At 38.6% G+C, this 21,656-nt stretch overlaps 1 protein-coding gene across 2 annotated transcripts in view; it reads right to left on the reverse strand.

Annotated features, from left to right (window-relative positions):
- Positions 1-665: 665 nt before the first annotated feature.
- PTDSS1 (phosphatidylserine synthase 1) overlaps positions 666-21,656 on the reverse strand; it is a 28,407-nt gene continuing 7,416 nt past the window's right edge. Inside the window, exons 4-13 of one of the 2 annotated variants that reach the window (XM_005479486.4) lie at positions 19,722-19,846; positions 16,536-16,694; positions 13,841-13,992; positions 11,786-11,927; positions 10,763-10,875; positions 9,225-9,290; positions 6,311-6,410; positions 5,105-5,173; positions 4,513-4,582; positions 666-3,128 (exon numbers count right to left, since the gene is read on the reverse strand). In XM_005479486.4, coding sequence (XP_005479543.1) covers positions 3,019-3,128; positions 4,513-4,582; positions 5,105-5,173; positions 6,311-6,410; positions 9,225-9,290; positions 10,763-10,875; positions 11,786-11,927; positions 13,841-13,992; positions 16,536-16,694; positions 19,722-19,846 — 1,106 coding nt within the window. In that variant the 3' untranslated portion in view covers positions 666-3,018. Of the gene's footprint in view, positions 3,132-4,512; positions 4,583-5,104; positions 5,174-6,310; positions 6,411-9,224; positions 9,291-10,762; positions 10,876-11,785; positions 11,928-13,840; positions 13,993-16,535; positions 16,695-19,721; positions 19,847-21,656 lie in introns of both variants that reach the window. The other variant, XM_005479485.4, reaches the window with a different exon arrangement.

Below are 21,656 nucleotides of genomic sequence, written 5' to 3' on the forward strand. Positions count from 1 at the left end.
GCAGCACGGGAGATCACTGGAGGACAGAGAAAGGAAAGAACATCAGAAGCAGGGAAGCAGGAATGAGAGGTTGTGGCAGAACAAGTAGTTTAAAACAGGACAGCACATCCGTGACTGTTACAAAACACTGTTCAAGCAGCAGAACTCACACATGGATGCTTGTTGCTAAACAGTTCAGTGATTTGTCATTTATACGTGTTACACACGTACAGAATTCAGCAACAGCACAGTAGCTGATAAAACTGAGATCACTAATTTTACAGCAGTGATCAAAAGCACCTTTCCGATGCCTTCCAGTGCAAAGCTCACATGCAAAGAAATGGGCTGAAAATACAGTTGTCAGTCAATGGGACTTGTGAGAACACATGAGAATTCCAGCCAGAACTGCTGATACAGGAGACAAAGTGCCATTTACCAAGCAGCACTTGAATAGTTTACTTAAGTTTCCCTTTTCCCTAGCAATCTCTCTTTTAAAGTAAAGAGAGAAAAAAACCCCAAAAACACAAGAAAAAAAACCAAACCACCAACTAAAAAAAAAACCCAAAAAACCCCCAAAACACCCTGAAAACAAATAACAAAAAAACCCAAACAACCAACACCCTCCCAGCCGCTCCCCCAATGAAACACCACACAACAACCAAAAAAAACCCAACCAAACACAAACATTTAAAGTAAAAAAACTTAATTGGAAATAACTTAAACGTGTTGTCAAACAACATTTTTTCAGAACAAAGCTGTTGTAATAGTGTACAGAAGTCAGCTTCCATCAAGATGACACTTCAATATTTCTCTTTTGAGTATTTTTAGGGTGCAGTTCAGCAATGTGAGCACCAGGCCTACATTTGCACAACATGTGCTTGTCCCCAAGGCAGGTAGATGATATACTTCAGCATCTGTTTACACATGTAAGCTTTGTATACATAGTTGGTGTGTATACCCCTTGCAAGTACAAAACAGGCTCTCACACTGGAAATCCACAGTACTTAAAATACCCAAACCATTAGATTTCAAATCTCTTGCTTTGGTATTGAATCAATAGAAAATTTACAATGCCACTCTTCATTCTTACACAGACTGAGTTTTTAACCAAGGAAATAAAAGAAATAACATATCTCAGTATCCAAAGAAATCTACAAATACATTCATCAATATGTAGTACATTACAAATACAAAGGCAATATATGGAATTGCTATAGTGTGAATAAAAACCAAGTAGTTGTAGGAGAGCCTGAAAGTCTTCCTAACATATTTTTTCATGTAACATTAAATGTCACTGTGGCAATGATGATACAGCAGCTCCTACTACATTACTTTCCAAGCTCCATGTTTGATTGAAAAGCAGGGTAGGAAATTAAAGGCCTCTGAAGAGCTCAGCAGCAACACTTAAGTGCATTGAAAAACATTGATAATCTGTGGCACATAGGAACTGATGGATTACACAGGATACTTTCTTCTATTTACAGTATCATACATTTGCATAAAATCTCTGCTGCATTTTTTCTTTAGTACCTAGCCTGTGGCAAATCACAGTAACATTAGTCAAAGAAAAAGCAAATCCTATTTTCTCATAAAGACTAAGTAACTAATGGGTATCACTTATCCTTGCTTAAGCTACCTACCCATCTGAATGCCTTGAATCTCAAAATTTAATTGGCACTAAAACATTTTGATAACTTAATACAGAAACTGATTGCTCATGATTGCTTACCTCTTGACTTTATCATTACATTCACTGCTGAAGAATCATCCACTTTGCTAGATGTCACAATCAATATATTAAAAAAACCCAAAAGAACACTCAGACAAAAAGTAAATCACCCTTCTCAAAAAAAAACCAAACTGCAAGAAAGAAAAGAGAGACTTTGCTTTTGAGTATCTGATGCATGACAGGAAACACCAAACCAATGGGCTCTATCACATCATGCTGCCTCTCAGACACCAAACACTACTGCAAGTCTTCACAAATAATTGTTTATGGAGATAGTAAGCAACTCAGCTTCAGCAAAACACTGCCTTATCACCAAGCTCAGCAGGGCATCTGAGCCTTCAAAGCAGTTCCTGATATCAGTCTGAAAACTGATTTCTGGGTCCAGCTAGGGTGGAAGCAAATAGAAGGAAGTAGGAAGAAACATTGCACACAATGTGGCACACATGAAAAAAAGACATATTTACACTTGAAAATGCAAAACACACTACAGTAGAGGAGGAAAAACAATGAAATAACATGACCTTTGTCACTGAGGACAGGAGGCATGGCCCTCTACTATGAAGCAATTTTTATATATGTATTTTAAAAAACTTTTAAAAATTGAATATGTATGACTCAAGCAGGAGGACAATGTAGAAAAAAAAATCCCTGTGTTTGAAAATCAATTTCACATCCTTTTCAAGAAACCTGGACCCATTTCCTTCCTGGTTAAACCCTGACATAAGGCCTAAAGAGCCTTTAAATAAAAGCAAGCAATATGAAATTTTTAAATACTTACTAACAGTTGCATGGGAAAGTTTTGTTGTGAAACTGAGAAGGAAAGGCAGAGCTGCTTTTAGTCAAAGGGTTGCATACTCTTCTAGAAAACAACACAATAAACCAAACCAAAAAAATTCACTCAACTACACCAACTCACTATCAGTTTACTAACCTTTGGGTTGAAGGCCTCAACTAATCTATTAAAAATGACCTTGCAACACCTGAACACAAACCAGGGAGTACCTGCTATGATATAACAACTTTTTTTCCAGTATACCCCTCATAAACTTTTGATGCCACCTACTGAAGAAACTAGATTTATATCAGTGAATGGCAAGTGTCATCAGGCAACAATTTATATCAGTGAATGGCAAGTGTCATCAGGCAACAATCTGTGCTACACTGGTGGCTCGATCTTCATCATCCTTCTCTTCAACACCTCCTTTTTTAAACTTTAATTTAAATATGGTCTTCCATTTGGTAATTCAGAGCCAGGTCTGATCTTCTTTGTCTCTTCTGGTCACACTGTAGGATGTCTTTAGATACCACTCTTATTTCTTGCCAATTCCATTTGATACTTTTGATTTGGAGTGTCGATTCCTCCTTCTAGATGAATGGCTTTCACTATTGACTGAATGCTTTGGTGGACTATTGTCAGCACCTGCTGAGAAATAAATATCTATTTAATTCATATTAATTAATTAATTTATTTATTTATTTAGTTGACATTGTCAAGCTCCTACCTGAAAGGCAGTAAGGTTTTTTAGAGCTAGAGTGTTAACAATATGGATTATTTCAGGCTAATACAAATTGGTTGATACTTGTACTCCATCTAGTGGCCCAGTTTTTTTAAAGCAATTCTTAAGACTCCTGTAAAATTCTTCCCTCTCCTCCCTCCCCTACACCCAAAAAAATCTGAAGTTTGCTATAGCAGAGTACAGTGGTGAAACATCTTCAAATTTAAACTATATCAATAATTAAGCCTCCTCATTTTTCTTAGTGGCAGAAGTTAAGAATTATTTAAGCAAAGTCCTAAATAAGAGCAAAGAATTATTTAAGCAAAGTCTTATTTAAGACTTTAGGCAAAGTCTTTTAAGAGTACATGTCTAGACTTCAGTCTTTCAAATGACAGAATATGTTTTATTCTGAGAAAAAATGGGAGGCAGTGGGCACCAAAACAAGAAATCAAGAACAAAATGTGAAAGAAGCTTGAAGCCTGTAATTAATGAAGTAACATGAAGTTACAGAGAAGGGGCTTTTTAGTCAAATTTCTCCAGCATGCATAAATGGAAAAAAACATTCTGAGTGCAAATCATTTTTCTCCAAAATATAAAAGTCCACAAATTTACTAAACTGAGAATAAACATCCAGAAAAATCATGTATGAAATATAAAGAAGATCTGGTTTAGGTGCTTTTCAAGCTTATGAGAAATAATAAATATTTTTAATTTTACAAACACCTGGAACATAAACTCTGACAGATAACTTCCAGGTGTGAATTTTTGATATATGTTCAATAAGCAAGACCACACCAAAAAGCCTATGCAGGAGGCAGATAATTGACCTCTAGTGCAGGGAAAAGAAGTCAGAAAGAAGCTGCCTTTGCTTAGTGCAGAGAAAGCTGCTTATGACCATCAGGACTGCACAGACAAGGCAAAAGTCAGTAAGAACACAAGCTCCAGGGCCCATTGCTGACTATTTCTTAGCAAGAAGAAATAAAAGTACAGCAAATCAAACATGCAATGTTCAGAGAGAAAACCTGCTCACAACAGTTATGAAATGCATAATGCCTAACACCTACAATAGTGGCCTGGAGTAACAACAGAAAAAATAGGTTGACACATTAAAAAAATAAATACATTTCCAAGAATCAGAATTTAAAAGTGAGCAAAGAAAAATAGGTCTGTAGATGATTTATCTGCATTGGTCCTGCAGAGATGTTCAAACAAGTCCAGCTGAAACTAGGTAAGTTTCTTAAGCCTCATTTTCTAGTGCTGAGCCTTAATTGTACCATTTCAGGAATACAGCTACAGAAGTACCAATACCTCTGCTGAATTTAGAATGAAGCCAGGAAGCATCTGGACTGTATGGACTGTCTTCACTTTCTGATAAGGTCTGCAAAACAAGCACACGTCATTGAGATGCTGGTGATTCATGTTATCAGTACTCCTCCCACTTGCAAATGGACTTAGAAACCGTAGCAGAAGTCCTCATAAAACATTCAGACAGTACTTTGGACTTTTCCCTTCCTAGTTAGAAGGCACCACATAGATGATACAGTAAGAACTCACCACTTGCCACGTGATCTGTTGTGTAACCAAGTATTCTTAATATTCCCCTAGCATTCCACCTGTACAATGGGAACATTAGCTAACCATTCATCCTTGAATGCTGTGCTAAAATTACGGCCTCATTTTGAGTAACTAAGAGGACAGCATTCTTTAGAAACCACAGTGTAATTTGGGATCTGTCCAAGGCCTGCTGAATTCAGAGCTCTTTCTCTTGACTTCAGTTACACTCTAGACCATCCCCCCTTATCCCTATTTATGCTAACTCTGGTCAAGAATTCCAAAATCTAGGAGCTTTGGAGTTTTAACTCTGGAATGAAAAAAAGCCAGGCTTCTTTTATATAAGTACCTTTTCTCGGTGGCCGTAGTACTCTGCATACCAAACCATTCCATATAAACACAGGAAAGTTGTAAAGGCCTAAACAAGGGGGGAGAAGAAAAAGAACAACAAGAAAAACAATCTGTAAAACTTTTTCCAAATTCCTTGCTGATTCAAGGTCTCAGAGTCCCTGGAGATGCCACATTTAGACTTTCATGCTCTGTTTCTCCCTGCATCTTTTGTCAGGATAAGTAAGACTCATGTGTCAACTTCAAGCTACACACAGAGCTTGCCACCATGGGGTATGCAGAACAATTCTCAATGGGAGCAGGAAAATACATCCAGATCACCCACAGGAAACACTGCCAACAGGATTTCGGTCCACACTCTGTACAGTCATCACACAAGGGCTGGTAGACACTTGTAGGTATATTATCAAGAACCACCAGACTGGGAGAAAACCAAATTCTCCTTCTCTGCCCCATGCTTCAGACTAGGTTACATACTTGGTTTTGTGGTACTCTGACCTGAGAAGCAATTCAGTACTTCTCTCCTCTGAAGTAGCAGGAATAAAATCACCAGGCTAAATAAGAGAACAATAAATTCTGACTCCGCATCACCTGTTCAAACTGTGTTCCCAATTAGAAGGGAGAAGTATTTATCTGTCAGCCCATTATAAATGCCTTCTTTTTCACTGACTGTGAAAAATGTGCTTGGCATCAGAGTTACAAGTCTGGCAAGACAAACATCCATTTACTGTTATAAAATGGGCATTTCATGCTGCATTTGCAGTAATCTCACTGAAGTACAGAAAGTTACAGGCTTAGTGAGAATGATTTGCTTGATAAATGAGGGTTGTTTATGTAGTTGTAGGACTTCAGTGTGGCACAACACACATTGCTTATTAACACTATCCATTTCCAGCAGGCACTACAGCAAGCTCCACCAAAGCTAGGCTCAACGTGACATCATCTCTCATAAAGATAAAGCCTCCTATAACTACTGTTTGTTTCATTGTTAAGCACCAGTAATCTGCTATGTAAAAAATGAGAAGTTATTCTATTCAATGAGAGTTCTAAGCCATCTAGCATTTGTTTTTACTAGGACATGCAAAAGGCTCTTAACCGGCATTGCCCCACAATGATCCCCTGCTGCCAACATTTCAGAGAGGAAGCTATTTAGATGCTTTCAATGCTTTTGCCATGCTTTATGTTTTACATGAGAAATTTCACTTACCACACAGAGAAGCCAAAACACAACATACAGTATTTGTGTTTTGGAAAAAAGATCTTGTCCAAACTTGATGCACACAATAGCTTCAAGGAAGGCAATTACCCTGTGGGTAAATGAAAGCAGGGAGGAGAGTGATTAAAAACACTAAGGATTTAACTCACGTGTTCACAACTCCGACCCCAGACTGTCACCTCTAAACAAGCACTACCCTCTAGTGAGCACTCACCTCCCTGACACCACCATTAACTGAAGCTCTGACAAATGTCATTTTCTATCTACACTTTTCTCAGCATAAACAGCACACAAAAAGTGACTGACTGGCAGTTCACTGTTCCATGGGCTCAAGGGAACAAGGAGTGTGTGTCAACAGCAGAGAATCTTCAATTGCGCCTACCCCTGTGCTTCAGTTCTCACCACATATGAATTTCTTTTCCATGCTGAACACCCAACAGACTCCCTTGATGGATGAACTAGAACTGAGCTTTATTTATTTCTCTACTAGATGTAAATTTACTACAATTCTAAACTGTCTAGTTTGTTTGCTTCACATGTATTTCCCATATTTTCACATACGAGAAACTTCCTATGAAACAACATTTCAAATTCTCTGAGAACCCATACATTTGCTCTGGTTTATCTGTAACTCAGGTCCACACAACAGTCTCAGAGGATTTGGGGAGAAATGTGAGAGGAAAAAATGCAGCTTTTACTTTCCTCTCTGACATTAAAAGGATCAAAAAAAGTATCTCAATCTCTCTCTCTGCTACCAGGCGTTTACATCTTTTCAGGATCAAAAGCTATGAAGGCTTTTCCACTACTTTTTTATGAATCCAAAGTTTCTATTGTTTGCCATGAAAATAAATCTAGTTTGTATAGGTACTGAAGAGAAAATTAGGTAGGTTTAACGATATAGGTGTAGAAAAGTGACACTAAAAACCTGCATTAAAAGTGCAGGAAATTGACTCATCTCAATCTGAAGCAAATAATGAAAAACACTATTAAATTTCAAGTGTAATAGTTAGCTTACTCAATAGAGGCTTTCAGGTTGTACATCTGAGCAATGCATGAAAACTCCTCCTCACCTATGTGCAGACACACTTCACATCACATCAAGTGTTCTAGTCTCCCAAGCCTGACACTGCAGTACCCATTCCCTACCAGCACTGTTAATAACCATTTCACAAAAAAATGGCACTACTGCCTTTCAGCGAAGACCCAGTTTCCCCCACAAAAGAGGAAGGAAAATGTGTGCTTGACTAAATCACTGGTATTACAGAGATGTCCTGGTATAAGCAATAAATCACAGCTTTCCCTGTACTATTCAATGTGACTTCCAGCATGATAAATGGGGCCAAAACTTAAAAATGTGGCAGTAACACCCAACTGACCAATACACAAATCAATGAGATGCATATTAGCAAAAAACTGAGAGCAGTAGTATTCCCTTTAGTAACTATTTTTCCTTCTTGTTTTATATTATTCTTACTGATCGAGCTGCAGAGTAAGAAATCATGAAGCCAGAGGGGGAAGAGAAAGACCACCATCAGGAAACAAGCACAGGGTTATGGTATACTCAAAGGCATAAACCAAACAATTGGCTATTTTTAATTAAGACTCCAAAAATACAGCTGTTTGCCCTGAACTTATACATTCTTTCTGTTATTCCTGTCAAGAATACTTGGGTTAAGCACATTTTACAATAGGAAAGCTATTACAGCTGATGAAAAGAGAAAGAAGGATGCTAACAGTGAAGGGTGTTAGTGTCCTACTGAAGGGTGATGAGAGCACTCCATAGAACTAAATGTGGTAAATTTTCTTTCAAGCAAAATGGTCTTGTAACATTCTAACAGATTTTCCTTTTTGAAAGGCTTCATCTTAATGAAAATAGTGCTATTTCAGCAAGACTGTTGCACTGACCTTGTTCATGCTTTGCATCACTTTATATCTATCAAGAGTGATGCAATAGTTATGTCAAGTTGAAAGGAAACAGTTTTGTACTAATGAAAGGCACAAATTTTAATTATACCCATAGTCAGGCTGCTTAAAATTCCATTTGTGCCTTTAGAAGTGTCTTGTTTACCACAGAGATGAATGTTCCATATACTTCTTTTAATTGCTTCAAAAATTATATTCTAGATAGTTACATTACTGGAAGATTTCATCTTTTTCTGCAATCAACAGCAACTCCTAGTGATGCTCTGTTGTTTCTAGCAGATTACAGAAGTAAGCAGTAGGAAGGAGAATACTTATTCCATACACACTTCCCACTATTACATCAGACTGTGGGTCAATGTTCTATTGCAGTAGACACAGAAGCAATCCTGCAGACATATTTGGGTATCTATTTATTGACACATGTTACATTAATGTGTTCAGTGAGAGCTTTGGACCAAGGATGACGGGTTCCGTATCCTTAAAAATTCTTCAGAAGCAAGCATGCAAACTCTTCATTTAAAGGTATTCTCGAAGAGAAAAAGAGATTGCAGTCAGGGTCACCATGGTTCATAGCACACTCACAGACAAAGTGGATAACCATGCCTTGTTTCACTGCCTTCTTCCTCTGCTGTGATGCTGCTAACAGCAGCAATGCCCACCTTGGCAGCCAGGGAAACTTCACCATCACAGCCATCAAGCTGTAGAGGTAAGAACTTTTTCCTTCTCACCTGACTAAGAATGGGCAGAAAGGCCAATGGTGCTTTGAAAGAGCCTAGCTTTATCCACCAGTTCCTAGTTATTCCTTCTGCTGTCCTTACTCATTCCATTACTTCCCATGTTCTTCCTCCAAATTCAGAATTTCCCTTCCCTCTGAACTTGCAAACCCAAAACAAGACAAGGCTTCATGGGAACTGCAGTTCCTGTGGTGGACCCATCCTTGACAATTGTCCAAGTGCTTCAGGAATGCAGCAAGAATACTTACCCAAACACCCAGCACTGAGTTCCCACCCTCTTGCACTGTGTGTCTGTGAGGTAAGCATAGTATTGCCTGAGAAGGAAAGAAAGAAAATTCTTCAGTGAAGTTGAAAGTCCCCAGAATATTTACATTTAGAAAAAAAATTGTTACAGATGTATCTATAGTGAAAATGAAGTGGTGATGGTTAAATTCACATGCAATCATTCTGGATGTCTACCAGATGGCTTCACTTCTAGCAGGACAGATTATCATATATATCAAATAGCTTGAGACAACACAGAAAACAATCCTGAGAGCAAGGACTGGGAAAGTACCCAAACTAGTAGGCTAGCAACATTTGTCTCCTGCCTCTCCAGAGTCTCCAATTCTTATAGAAAAACTGCAACAGTTTCAAAAGAATTAGAGAATCCCTCATTTTTTTCCACAGTTTGTCTTGTATTTATTAACAACCACATTTTCTTGAGAAATGTGGGCTTGAATATTTAAAGAACATGGCTATTCCATATTATGTTTGAATGGTCTAACCACTGGCATATTTTCCTCTCAAGAACAGTAAATTTTTTCACTATTCTGAAAACAGTATGGAGGCCATTCTGCTCTGCTCTCTATGCTCCAGAAATTTAGGAGTTTTGAGAGGGGAATTCCAAAGAAGTGGAATCAAAGTTTCTGTTCTCAGTTTCTGATTTCCACTGACAGATGGAGAAGACAAGTGTTATTACTCCAACAATACAAAGACTGCTAAAGAATAAAGACTTCTACAGGAGTGCAAGTGCTACAAAGGAAAAAAAAAACATGCAAATTCACCTATACAAGAGGTCACAGGGTATTTTGGGTGATTTAATTAATAGTGTGAAATCACTGCACATAACTTCAGACACTATTTGAGGAATAAACCAATTCATGGCTGCCATTTAACTGTCGAAGCTAACATCACTTTGGACATGAACAGGGAATTCTCTGCTTCTAAATTCAGATTTGTGTGCATTCTGTCTACCTCCAACTATGGAATGGGGAAAAAAAGAAAATTAAGGAACTTTGCTAACAAGGTAAAACAGCATGCATGACCAAAAGCAGATTCATGTTCCTATACAGCTGTCAACGCTGCATAAATATTGCTCTGTTCTCACAATAAGCTACTGCTCAATCACAATCAGGAGCTGTTAGAAAAATCAACAGCTCTGGTTTTCCTCATCTACACTTTTGGGAGCACCTGACTCACTAACTTGAATACTTTCACATGCAGTCCTCAAGGATAACCTATGTAGCTACCTCACAAAACAGGGAGATGCTACACAAACAAGAGAAGAAACAGACTGGCTCTACATCCCTATGGCAACACTGTTGTTATGTACATTTTACCTCATTATTTTATTTGTGAGGAAATACATTTTATTGACAAGAGAGTATTGTTTTGCATTTTATGGTGGCAAAAGCATACATTTGTGAAATTTGCCATACTTATTCACAAACTTTATGCAGTTCTTGGATGCCTAGAAGTTAAGCTACTTTAAACTGAAAAAAACGCTGAAGCAAAAAAAAATTACCTTACAGTGGGTGCTGTAATGATTCCTATGAAGAGAATTCTCCCCCAGCTTAAAGGGTGGCTTGCTTGGAACACAAAGATATGTTTCAGAAAGAATGTGTTCAACTCAGTTAGCTAGATCAAAAAAAAAGCTAGTTAATAATGTTCAACTTACATAATTCCTAATGAATTAGTACAGAAAATGTGCAAAGAATAATATGGAAACTAAAACAAGGAATTCCTGCTGTGTCTTTTGCTAGGACAAACAAGTAATATACTAGTAAAACAAAGAATTCTCCCCTAGAAACATCTATCAAAGTATTTGCTCTCTTTCCCAAAACTCTTTAAGGGACCAGACACTAATTCATCCTGTAGAGATCTTCTGATAACTTGCACATCCTAAATCAAGTACAAATAACCAAGGCAATTTTGGAAGAGAAGCAGAACAGATCATACATTTGAAAAAAACCTCAAACAACTATATCAAATATTTATGGTTCTCCTTTAAAACACTAAATTAAGAATTTTTTTTAAAAATCACAAAAGTTTTAGTTTTAGGATCTTAAAGCATTTGTGACACACTATAGAGTCTTGCTGGACCAATGACAGTATTCTGAGTATCACTGATCTGTTCAACAGTCAATGGGAAAGGAAAAAAATCCAAGAAAAGCAAAGCAAAACAAACAAATACACACTCCCCACACAAACCACACTTAATCCCGTCACATCAACACAACAAAATAAAAATAAATTAAAATTCCACCACCTAAACTCTACTGACTAGCAGTTTCTAAATCTGTGTCAATTGCAAAAAGCCAATACAGCAATCTGTAACATTTGGCTTTTTCCACAGATTCTGTAATTACACTCTTGAACTACCACATAACTCCCATGAAAGTGCCCTGTCCAATTCCTCATCATCACTTCATTTAACTGTGTACTTCAGTAACAGACACACAGTCCATCAGAATATTTTTTTAGTCCAACACAGGCAGCAAGTAACTGAGCTGATGGCAGCTCTGATTTCACAGAATTGATTTCTTACCTGCCAAATAATCATGAAAAGGTAGACTCCAGCCACCCTCTGAAATGAAGACTTTGGGTCAAACCAGCGGACGTAGGTCCAGCTGGCTGGGGTGAACTGTAACACAGCTCTTTTGATCTTCCCTGTGGTTGTGTGAATGTCCCTGGGAAAAATAATGCCTGCAGTAAATACAAGGAATATGCCAGAAGGAAAAAACCAAAAAAGCAACAGCTCTGTTACTGATGCTTCTGAGGAACAACCACATTTTTTTCGTCAGCAGAGATCTTCTCAGACACAACTATGTAGCAGGCAAGGGGGGGGGGATTCAGAAAAATAATCTATTAAGCATTTCAGTCAAGGTGTGTATTCTGCTAGAAAATTCTGCCCTTCTCTATCCTCTGTCAATAACTCAGTAACTAACTACAAAACACATTTATCATTCTCTTCACAAAGAAACAAGGACAGCCATTCTGCAACTTCCTTGGAAAATCCAGAGGTTATTTCTTCCTAGTTTATGTTGCTACTGCTCTTCCCCCAAACACTCCTTGTTCTAGAGCTCACTGACATCAATCCTTCAAGAATCTGTAAGATTCATTATTCATTATTTGTATCAGGTACTGGGCTCCACAGGTTTGATAATACTACACCTCCAGCACACACAAGTCCTGCTGTTCTGATAGCAGATGCATGTGGACCTCCTGGAGAGGAGTGATAACTGTTAAAAGCAAGAAAGCATTTAAATTCCATTTCAAAAGGGAATTTTAATGTAGGCTCATCTGACGTGTTACTGATTCTTGCTTTTGATAATATTAATTCAGATGAGCAACAGCATCCAAAGGACACAGAATCTAAGAAAAACTCAGAGCTTCCTCTTCAGAAGGAAGACTAGCAGGACTAGAAGCTATTTTTCACCCTGTTATTTCTGTGGCCCTTCTAGACAAAAAAAAAAAATCCAAAAAATTCTCAGATTTGATAATTCCAATATTTGTGTTCTTCTAGGCTAGAGAGAGCTTAAATTAGGGAGAATCTTCTAAACTTTAAGATCTGTATTTATTAAATGAAAAAAAAAAAGGAAAACTAAAAGGGCACAAGTAAAAGCTTCTCATTCTCATGAAGCAGCATCTTCATGTTAAAGGTCAGAAAAATCTGCTCATGCATTAAAAAGAATATGAGGAAAGATTATTTCACAAAGACAGTAAAGACTAGTTGTGCCATAGACAGTCTGCTGTTTAAACTTTCAGTGAGCCCCTCTAAAGACAGAAGGACCATCAACTCTAATAGAAATGCAGGAGAACTGAATTCAGACTAAAGGCTGGATGGTTCTTAGAGTAATTACAAATCTGTAAGCAAAAAAAAGTAAAGCAGTAGAGAAATTCACACAAGATACAAATTTGGAAATCAAGATCTGAGTTCCTTTTCCCTCTCTCAAGGCAATTCACTGCACTTGACCCTGTTTCATGCATACCATTGCTAATGTGCAGATATCCATGCTTGTTACCAGCTAGCAGGGCAGAAGGCAGGACAGGGCCAAAAAGCTATGGAAGAAACCACACCTGGACAGCTAGGAACTGACATACTAGGCCATAAGCTGCTGCCCTTTTACACAGCAAATGCCTCTTTATTTTACAATTACTCCATTTATTTTAGAAGGTTAGCAATGAGGTAAAGCAATTCACAGCACAGGTACCATCAGCCCCATGCCCTCACTTCAATTACTAGTGCTGACAGATTGCCACACTAATGGCTCACCAAGGTGAGCCCAAATCTAGTTTAAAAATATATGATAAAAAACAATCACAATTTGTTTTGCTCCCTGACTTCCTCAAACTTTTATGCATACAAAATAAACTGAAATTTACTGTTCTGTATTGTCCATTGGCATCAATGCTTGTAACTTGAAATTGCAAAGGAAAATCATATACAGAGTCACATTCACAAACATGTACATACAGGAACATTACTATGACACTGATATTCAACATTTAAAATAAAATTACAGCACTGTTAGCACAGGCAGATTCCATGCTATTTTTTTACATGCAAAACAATGCTTATTAAGCTTTAATTTAGACCTACTTGAAGCTTGCCCAGTGATAGGTCCTCATCTCCAAGAAACGACAAACTACCATGCCCAACCAGATGCCGCCCCCGTTACAAAGCAGGATGTCCAGAATGACTTGATCCCACCAGCATTCAGCAAAGTTAGGCAGAAGGTGCATGAAGAAGAGCTACAGAATACAGCAAAAAGACTCTGGGTGAGGAACAGCACAGAATTAATATAAATTCACTTTTAAAGTACACATTCAAAAATCAGCTTTTCAGTACACAGCATACTTCAAAAGAGCATGAGCCACAGCCACTGAAATTTGATGGCCATCCTTCCACGAACTTCAGAAGGCCTTGAACAGAATTACACAAGGCATCAGAGGCTTTCTTCTCACTGTTCCCTGTTGAGGCTATGCTGTATATAGGGATATCATGCAGCCCTTGCTTCTCAAAGATGATACACAATACATTAACAGAAATGTAAGAAACAAGCACAACAACGGCATTTCCTGGAGGAAATAAAGTGGTTCGTGCTTTAAAAAATAAAATTAAAAGAATCTTTGTTTCATTTTTGCTAAATAGTTTTAACTAGTATGTTTTCTAAACCAGCAACAAGATGCAGCAAGTAAAATGGATGCATTTGTAAAAGCTGCCAGTACTAAAACATGGTGGTGTTCAGGAGACAGGACTTCTTTATTTCAACTCTATTTTCAGGAAATTCAGTGACTGTAAAAAAATTAAGAGTTCAACAGCATTTCAGCAAGTTTTGCTGCTATACTTAATACAGAATGGCTCAAGAAGTTAAGAGGACATTTCACTCCACTGATGCAGTGAGGGGAACAACTGGCCAGAGTTAAGGCAAGATATAAATATATTTTACCAAGAGCTAGAAACAGGTTCACTGCCTCTCTCTCCTTTAAGAAAAATAATTTTACTTTCTTATCCTATGAGAAAAATCACTGCAATTAAAAAAAATAGACTGGAGAAGTTACCTATGGACAAGAAATCAAGACAGCCATGTGTTAAGCAGTCCCTCTGCAATACTCAAGGAGATAATTAACAAAATACATAGCAAACTGAAGAATGTACCTCCACAAACACACTGCAATTCTTGTCAGTTAATGTACATACACTGTGGCTGTGGAAGATTATTGGTATGATTTTGTAATAAAGTATCTTTTGTTCAGAGATGTAAGCATAAAGTACTGAAAAATATCAGATTTGAGAAAAGGAACAAGGAATGAATGCTGACTCATTTACAGTACATTACAGTGACTAATACTGGCAATGACAATTCCTGTGAAAACTCTTGCAAAAATGTATCAAATGCAGTTGTTTTTCTTTGGCCAAGCTATGTGGATTTCAACCTTTACAAAAAAGAAAACTTGACTTTCTCTTCAGGAACCAAGTGATACAGTGTTGTTCATTGTCCTGGTAAAGTTTCCCCTTCATATTTTTAATTAATTTAGCCTGAGAGGGGCAATAGCCCACAAATGTCAGTAACATCCAGGCAAAGACACCAGAAGTCACAGATAATGAGGCAGCAAGACCAGAGCACAGGTGTTAGCCTGACAGCCTCTAAGGTTCTCTAGCTGCTTTCTCACAATGACAGACCAAAGTCTGCCTGCTCTCCAACTTCAATCCAAAAGTATGGAGCATGAGCCAAGCTTCCCATTTCAGAACAAGGAGCTGGCTGCAATCCATGAATGCTAATAGGAAATACTCAGCTAAATACCTAAGTAAATGCCCTGATAACTTCTGGAGGTTTCTAATTACTCTCCTGAATTATCTGATTTATCAAAAATCCATTTGAGTGGTGATAACATATCTGTGTTTTGAACCTTGTCCAACACACTATCTGTTCCAATAATGTGCCTTCCAACAAGGGGAATACTAGACACCTGATGCTGTATCAAATTGAAGACAAGGGTTGTATGATGAACAGCAAGAGTATGAGTGAAACAAGTCCAAATACATTATTTTCCAGAGGGAAAAAATTAGTACAATAACTAGCTGAGGTATTTTCTGTGAATGGGTACTTGTGAAATCCCCATCTTCATCAATTTCAAAATCACTTAGAAAACATAGTATCCTTCAATGCCACAGAACAAAAACACATTTTGAAGAGGAACTCACAGCACCAGGATTTTCAAATCCAAAATTTAATTTTAGACTAATAAATCCTCATCTATGCTTCTAAATTACAAATGCTTTATCAGATAAGCCAAGCATTCTCAAGACAGCAAGCTTTAAAGAAAACTGATTTTAAAGACTAAGTTCAGGTGTTTACATCAAGAAGATTCCTCAACTCCACTTCACTTGCACATTTGCATCACTATACACAATGTGTGATATTGTTATATGTGAGGGACCAAGATCACAGATATTGCAAGGTGAAAAAGGAGAACAGTTGCTCTGAATCAGGAAATATGTGAAGTAGAAAAAGTAGCATGATCCTTATAACAGCAGAAAATAAATTATGAATGGCACAAATAGGCTGAGCGAGACTTCCTTTCTATTCAAGCAGTAATAAATCACTTACAAAAAAACCCAGCTTGCTGTTGTCTGTTCATTCAGCTGTATAAATTATTCATCTGGCTTATAAGACTTGAACTGTAAACCTCTGCTGAGAAGTAGAGAGCCATCCTTCTAGTAACATTCACTCTTCCCCCAAGACCACTGCACATCTCTTCCCTTTGCAGATAATTAAGATGAAGTGCCCTACCTCAGTGAGCTCCCAGGTGATGCTGATAGTCCAGCAGAGCCCATAGCTGCGGATCAGCAGAGCCTTCATGGCCCAGCCCCAGAAATGTCCAAAAGCAAATATGTCAAAATGGCTGAGGATTCTCTCCCAGGTGATAACATGACAGTTCACTGCATACTCCTGTTAGGAAAAGAAAAAACCCAGAACAAAATTACTCCATCAACACACAACTTCAGAAAGAAGAAACTTTCCATCCATCCAGAAGCTTTCCATCCAGTACATTAACTCTGGAATTATAAGGTATTAAAATCAGCATTATTTCTTTTTCTTATCCTTCTAAACTGTGGCAGAAAACTTCCAGTATTAAGACTCAGTACTGCCATCACAGTACAGCTCTAATTTAAAGAGAAGCAGAATGGACCTTGGTGCCTGAAGAAGCATGTATTTCCTAAGTGACAGAGAAGCAACGAAACCAATAATATCCATAACAATAAAACCAGCAAACAATACTCCAGAAAATACTTATTTGCCCTTCTTTGGAGACTTGATTTGAAATAACCACCTTTCTCCACATTCATGGTGTCTGGTGTTCAGATGGGGCTCATTAGTTGCTAATCATCCTCAGTTTCTGATGTAATGTTACTCATGTCAATGTTCACTTGAGTATCTTTTGTGTCTTATTTTCCTCATGAAAGCAATTTCCTAGAACCCATTCATATTGAGGACGTCCAGCCACAGGCTTGGATTGAAAAAAAATTTAGGGAAAGATCAAAAGGAACTTGCAAACGTTTTTTCACAGATGAGCAGCAGATTCCTTAAGAATACCAATTAATATTCCAGTCACCAATGACAAAGGAACCAGGTTCTCAAAACATGTTGTACAGCAAGTGCTAGAAATCACAGCCCAAAAAGAAAAAAAAAAGTATGCCATCAAGAGGCTGCAAATGTGGGGTTCTGTCTCATCACTGGGTACAAACTGAACTATTCCTAACAGGAAATACACATTTTAAAAAATCTCTGCTCTTCAATCCTCCTAAAATACACATTGCCACCTGCAGGTGACAACTCAGCACTGCTCAGTGCTGTTAAATCAAGAATTCTCCTTCAGGCCAGAACTATTGCTAATCCTGCACAAATGAACACTAATCAAGTTGAAGATGAGATAGCAGACAAAGATTTAAATCCTGGCCACCACAAAGAGAAGAAAGCACCATTTCATATAAATCTGTCTAGCAGCAGGCAGCTAAGTCCCTCTGTGGGATGACAGGAGTAGTGTAGGTTACTGTAACTCACCCTTACTGCTGGTGCTTTCTTGTGCCTGTGCTGCTGGCCAGAGAAAGGTGCACCACCTGTTCTAAGGATGGTAAACCTGCAGCTTTAGTGCACCAAGAGAACTGAAAGTGGCTCCTTTGCCAGCATGAGAAGCATGGAACACCCCACAGAAGGTGCAGGCTCCTTGCTACACCACGATACCTATAATGAGTGCACAATGAGGCTATTTCAAAAGTAAGATTTTTCCATGGCGCTTGCTTTTTTTCTTTTATTTTTCCTTTTCCCCTCTAATTTTTCCAGCTGCAGTTGTGCCAGTCATACAGTGAAATGTGTTGAACTTTTTTTTATACCCAAGCAACTTTGCTAGTACTGTGCAAGCGACCAAGCTGCAGCCTTCATTACAGCTGCATTTTAAAAATTTACTCCAACTTCAAATGACAATACCTGGATTGCAAAGCAGACCAGGGCAAGTTTCCACTGACTGCTACAGTCAGGGAATCTTCTGTACTGTGCTTCTGTGCCAGTAGTAATACTAGTCCTCCCCTAGCTAGAATCTATTTCAAATTTAAATGACAGGAGAACCAGGTGATTCTGACAAACCAACAGACTCCTTGTCTCAGCACCCTTTTGTTGCTCAGCAACACCACTGACACTGGTGCTGGGGCTCCATTTAGCCATCCTCCCCCCATCCTAAGGGCAGGCTGCCCTCACCTTTCCAGCAGCACAGGAGGCTCCTTGCAGAACCCAAAGTCACAGCCCAGAGCTGCACAGCACGTACTGCTGACAGGCTGAGGTGCAGTACCTGAAGCATGCAGTTTTCCAGGCAAGGAGCCTGCATGCAGCCCTCACTATCAATCAGCCAACATGACCTTACTGCCCTGTGAAGATTTCCATTTCCCCATGTGCTACAGGGCACGAGTTTGCAGCTGATGAGGTGCTGTGCCTTGGTCTGTATAAGCAATAAATTGCCACGTGTGAAAGACAGCCAGTCAATTTCCCTACTCATGAGGCATGAGCCCTATAGAAGCACCTAGCAGTCAACAGATGACATTGTGGACAGATGCACTAACACAAGGTCAAGGGAGCATGTTGGTCAGATGGTGAGGAGTAATTTGATGTGATAGTGAGGAGGGCAAGATCAGTGATTCTTGCCTCCCCACACAGCCTCCTCTTCTGCTTGGTGCCCAACTGCTCACACAGTTCTGCTTGCCTCCCTGCATAACTCACACCCTTCTCTCAGGCCTCCTTTTACAAGCTCAGCTCTCTGTGTTCATGTCCCCACCTGAAGGGGCATGTTCTCCATAAGGAAAACTCTTTGCAAGCTGCTCAGTGAGCAGAAGAACAAGCCTGGCTCTCTATGCCACTGCAGATTATGGTCTATGGAAGTAATTTCCCAATGGTAACAGCATCAGTGCTCAGTTGCTGACTGACTAGAAGGGAGCAGAGTCCTGCAGTTGCCATACAAACACATACTCCACAGGCTCCATAGCACAACAGCAATGTACTAAGCTCAGAGCAACAAGATGAGACCAAAGCTCTTTGAGTGCAGCACTGTGGCATCAAAAACCCTGATCTGGGACACATACCATACAGGCTTCACTTAGATACTACCTTGCTAAGTCTATTTTCAGTATCCATCCTCATATCTATTACCAAAAAGCATCCAAAACTACCCCAATGCAAGCATATATCCTATTCCAAATTGCACACTCATCCAAACATCTACATTAGCAAAAAAAAAAAAAAAAAAACTGAGAAGACTTTTTCACACCAGCTGATTTCAATGTAAATAAATTGTTGACACAAAGGACTTGTTGGCTCTGTCAAGTATAGGCACAAACTTGCACTGGTCATGGAAACAAATTTAGATTTATCCATTCCCACTCATATAAAACATGCCTAAAGTATGTACAGTAAAGTGCCATGGATACATACCATAATATCTGCTTCCCTTGTGGCATATCGAAGATTAGGGTCCAGCCAGTACATCACTGCTTTTACCTGCTCAAAGTTGAGGAAGAGCACGAACACCAGGAACAGAAAATAGAGCACACTGAGACCTGCAAAAAGACTCAGTTTTAAAATCATGCTCAAAACTGCTTGGAACATAGAGTTCAAAAAGCTCTTTTCAAACAGTTGTTCTACAAATGAATTTCTATATGCAGCAGCTACATACAGAAAAGCTGAAGAGACCCCAGTCAGATGGCAATATCTGAGCACTCAGCCCATCGTATCCCCTCCTGTGACAAGTGATACAACACATGCTCAGCTGCATGAACAAATCAGTCTAATCAATCTAGACATGTGCAGTACAAGGCTGTGATCAGGAAGCTCCTTAGTAAGAGATACATTAAGATCCAGGATTGCATCAGCTCTGTCCCTTTGCTTTAAGTATTTTTGGTCTCACTAATGTAAGTCCCTAAGCCTTTACACAGATTTCAACAATAAAGATCAACTTAATAATGTCACCTGGTAATTCTGAGCTGTGCTGGTAATAAAGAGTAATTATAAACTAATGCATGTTTGAGTTACTTTTGTGAGCTGGAAAATTTGCTGCTTGAACCTTTTAAAGATAAATATGATTATTATTTCTTTTCACATCATTATAAATTATGGAACACAACTGCATTTAGGAGTACCATTTCACTCTTCCAGTCTGAATAAGGTTTTTTTTAAAAAAGAAAAACTTATTGCCCTAGGTGTAGCACTGTGGGCAGATGAAGCTTTTGTTGGGACCATATCTTTACATTACTCACAAGATCCCAGATATCCAAGACCACATTTGGAGGAGGCATACAAACACCATTTCCAGAGCTTCAAATGTATCCTGCAGCAATGCCATGGAAGGCAGAAAGATTAATGTGAATAAACTTAGGATCTGCCATTCAAAATAAACTGCAGCAATTCTAAAAAGGCCTTTTAAACTATAACCAGGACTCACATGCTGATAGCCCACAGTGCACACCAGAAAGCAACTCTTGTTCAGAGACACATACATGCACAGGAAGTACCTGCATGGTCCTGTGCAGTCCCTCCCAGAAACACAAGGGCAACAGATGTCACCCTGCTAAATGAAGCACAGCCTGCAGGCCAGGGTGCATCTGGAAATGCTGAGGATGTACCAGTCCTGCCCTTCATCTACTGAAGGGGTCTGAGAACTGAAACACAGCTAAATGAACCACACCAGAAGGAGAATTACACAGGGAAAAATGCTGCTCCTGATTTTGCATGCAGTCTTTTCCCAAAAGTATACAGGGGTCAAGCTCTGACAGCATCAACATTGAGAATGACCTTTCACTCTACATGTGGTGAAACTTGAAGTGAGCAGTAGGATCTAGTGTTTGCAGTAGGAGTAGTGTTTCCTAAACTTTCCAAGAAGTAGGTTTGTTTAATGAGAACTGTCTAATCAGCAGTATCCTCTCAATGTCAACAGATGAGTAATCAGCTACTTTGGGAACCTACTTATTTTTAGATATAAGGTGTCAGGAGAGAGGAACATTCAGTCTGTCTAAAAAACAAGCAAATGTGCAGTCTAGCATATGCTCTGTGAACCCTGAATTATTTGAAAATAAAAATCCTCATGATTTTGCTGTGTAATTTAGATGCTTAAGGAGCAGGATTTCACTTGTGAGTTCTGTAGCTAACAGAATTATTTTTCGAACTGTAAATGCAACTGATTTTTACAGGTACTTTTAATGAAATAAGTTATGAATATATACATGTCTGGAATATTAATAAGTGTTAACCTATGCAATGCTACAATTTAGCAAACAAATAAAGTAACAGCATATTTTGCCAATAAGGAAAAGAAACCAACTACTCAACTGTGTTTAAAAATCAGACAGCATATGCAGTAGCTGGGGTTGGAAG

The sequence above is a fragment of the Zonotrichia albicollis genome, chromosome 1 (assembly GCF_047830755.1).
Source record: "Zonotrichia albicollis isolate bZonAlb1 chromosome 1, bZonAlb1.hap1, whole genome shotgun sequence".
Lineage (NCBI taxonomy): Eukaryota > Metazoa > Chordata > Aves > Passeriformes > Passerellidae > Zonotrichia > Zonotrichia albicollis.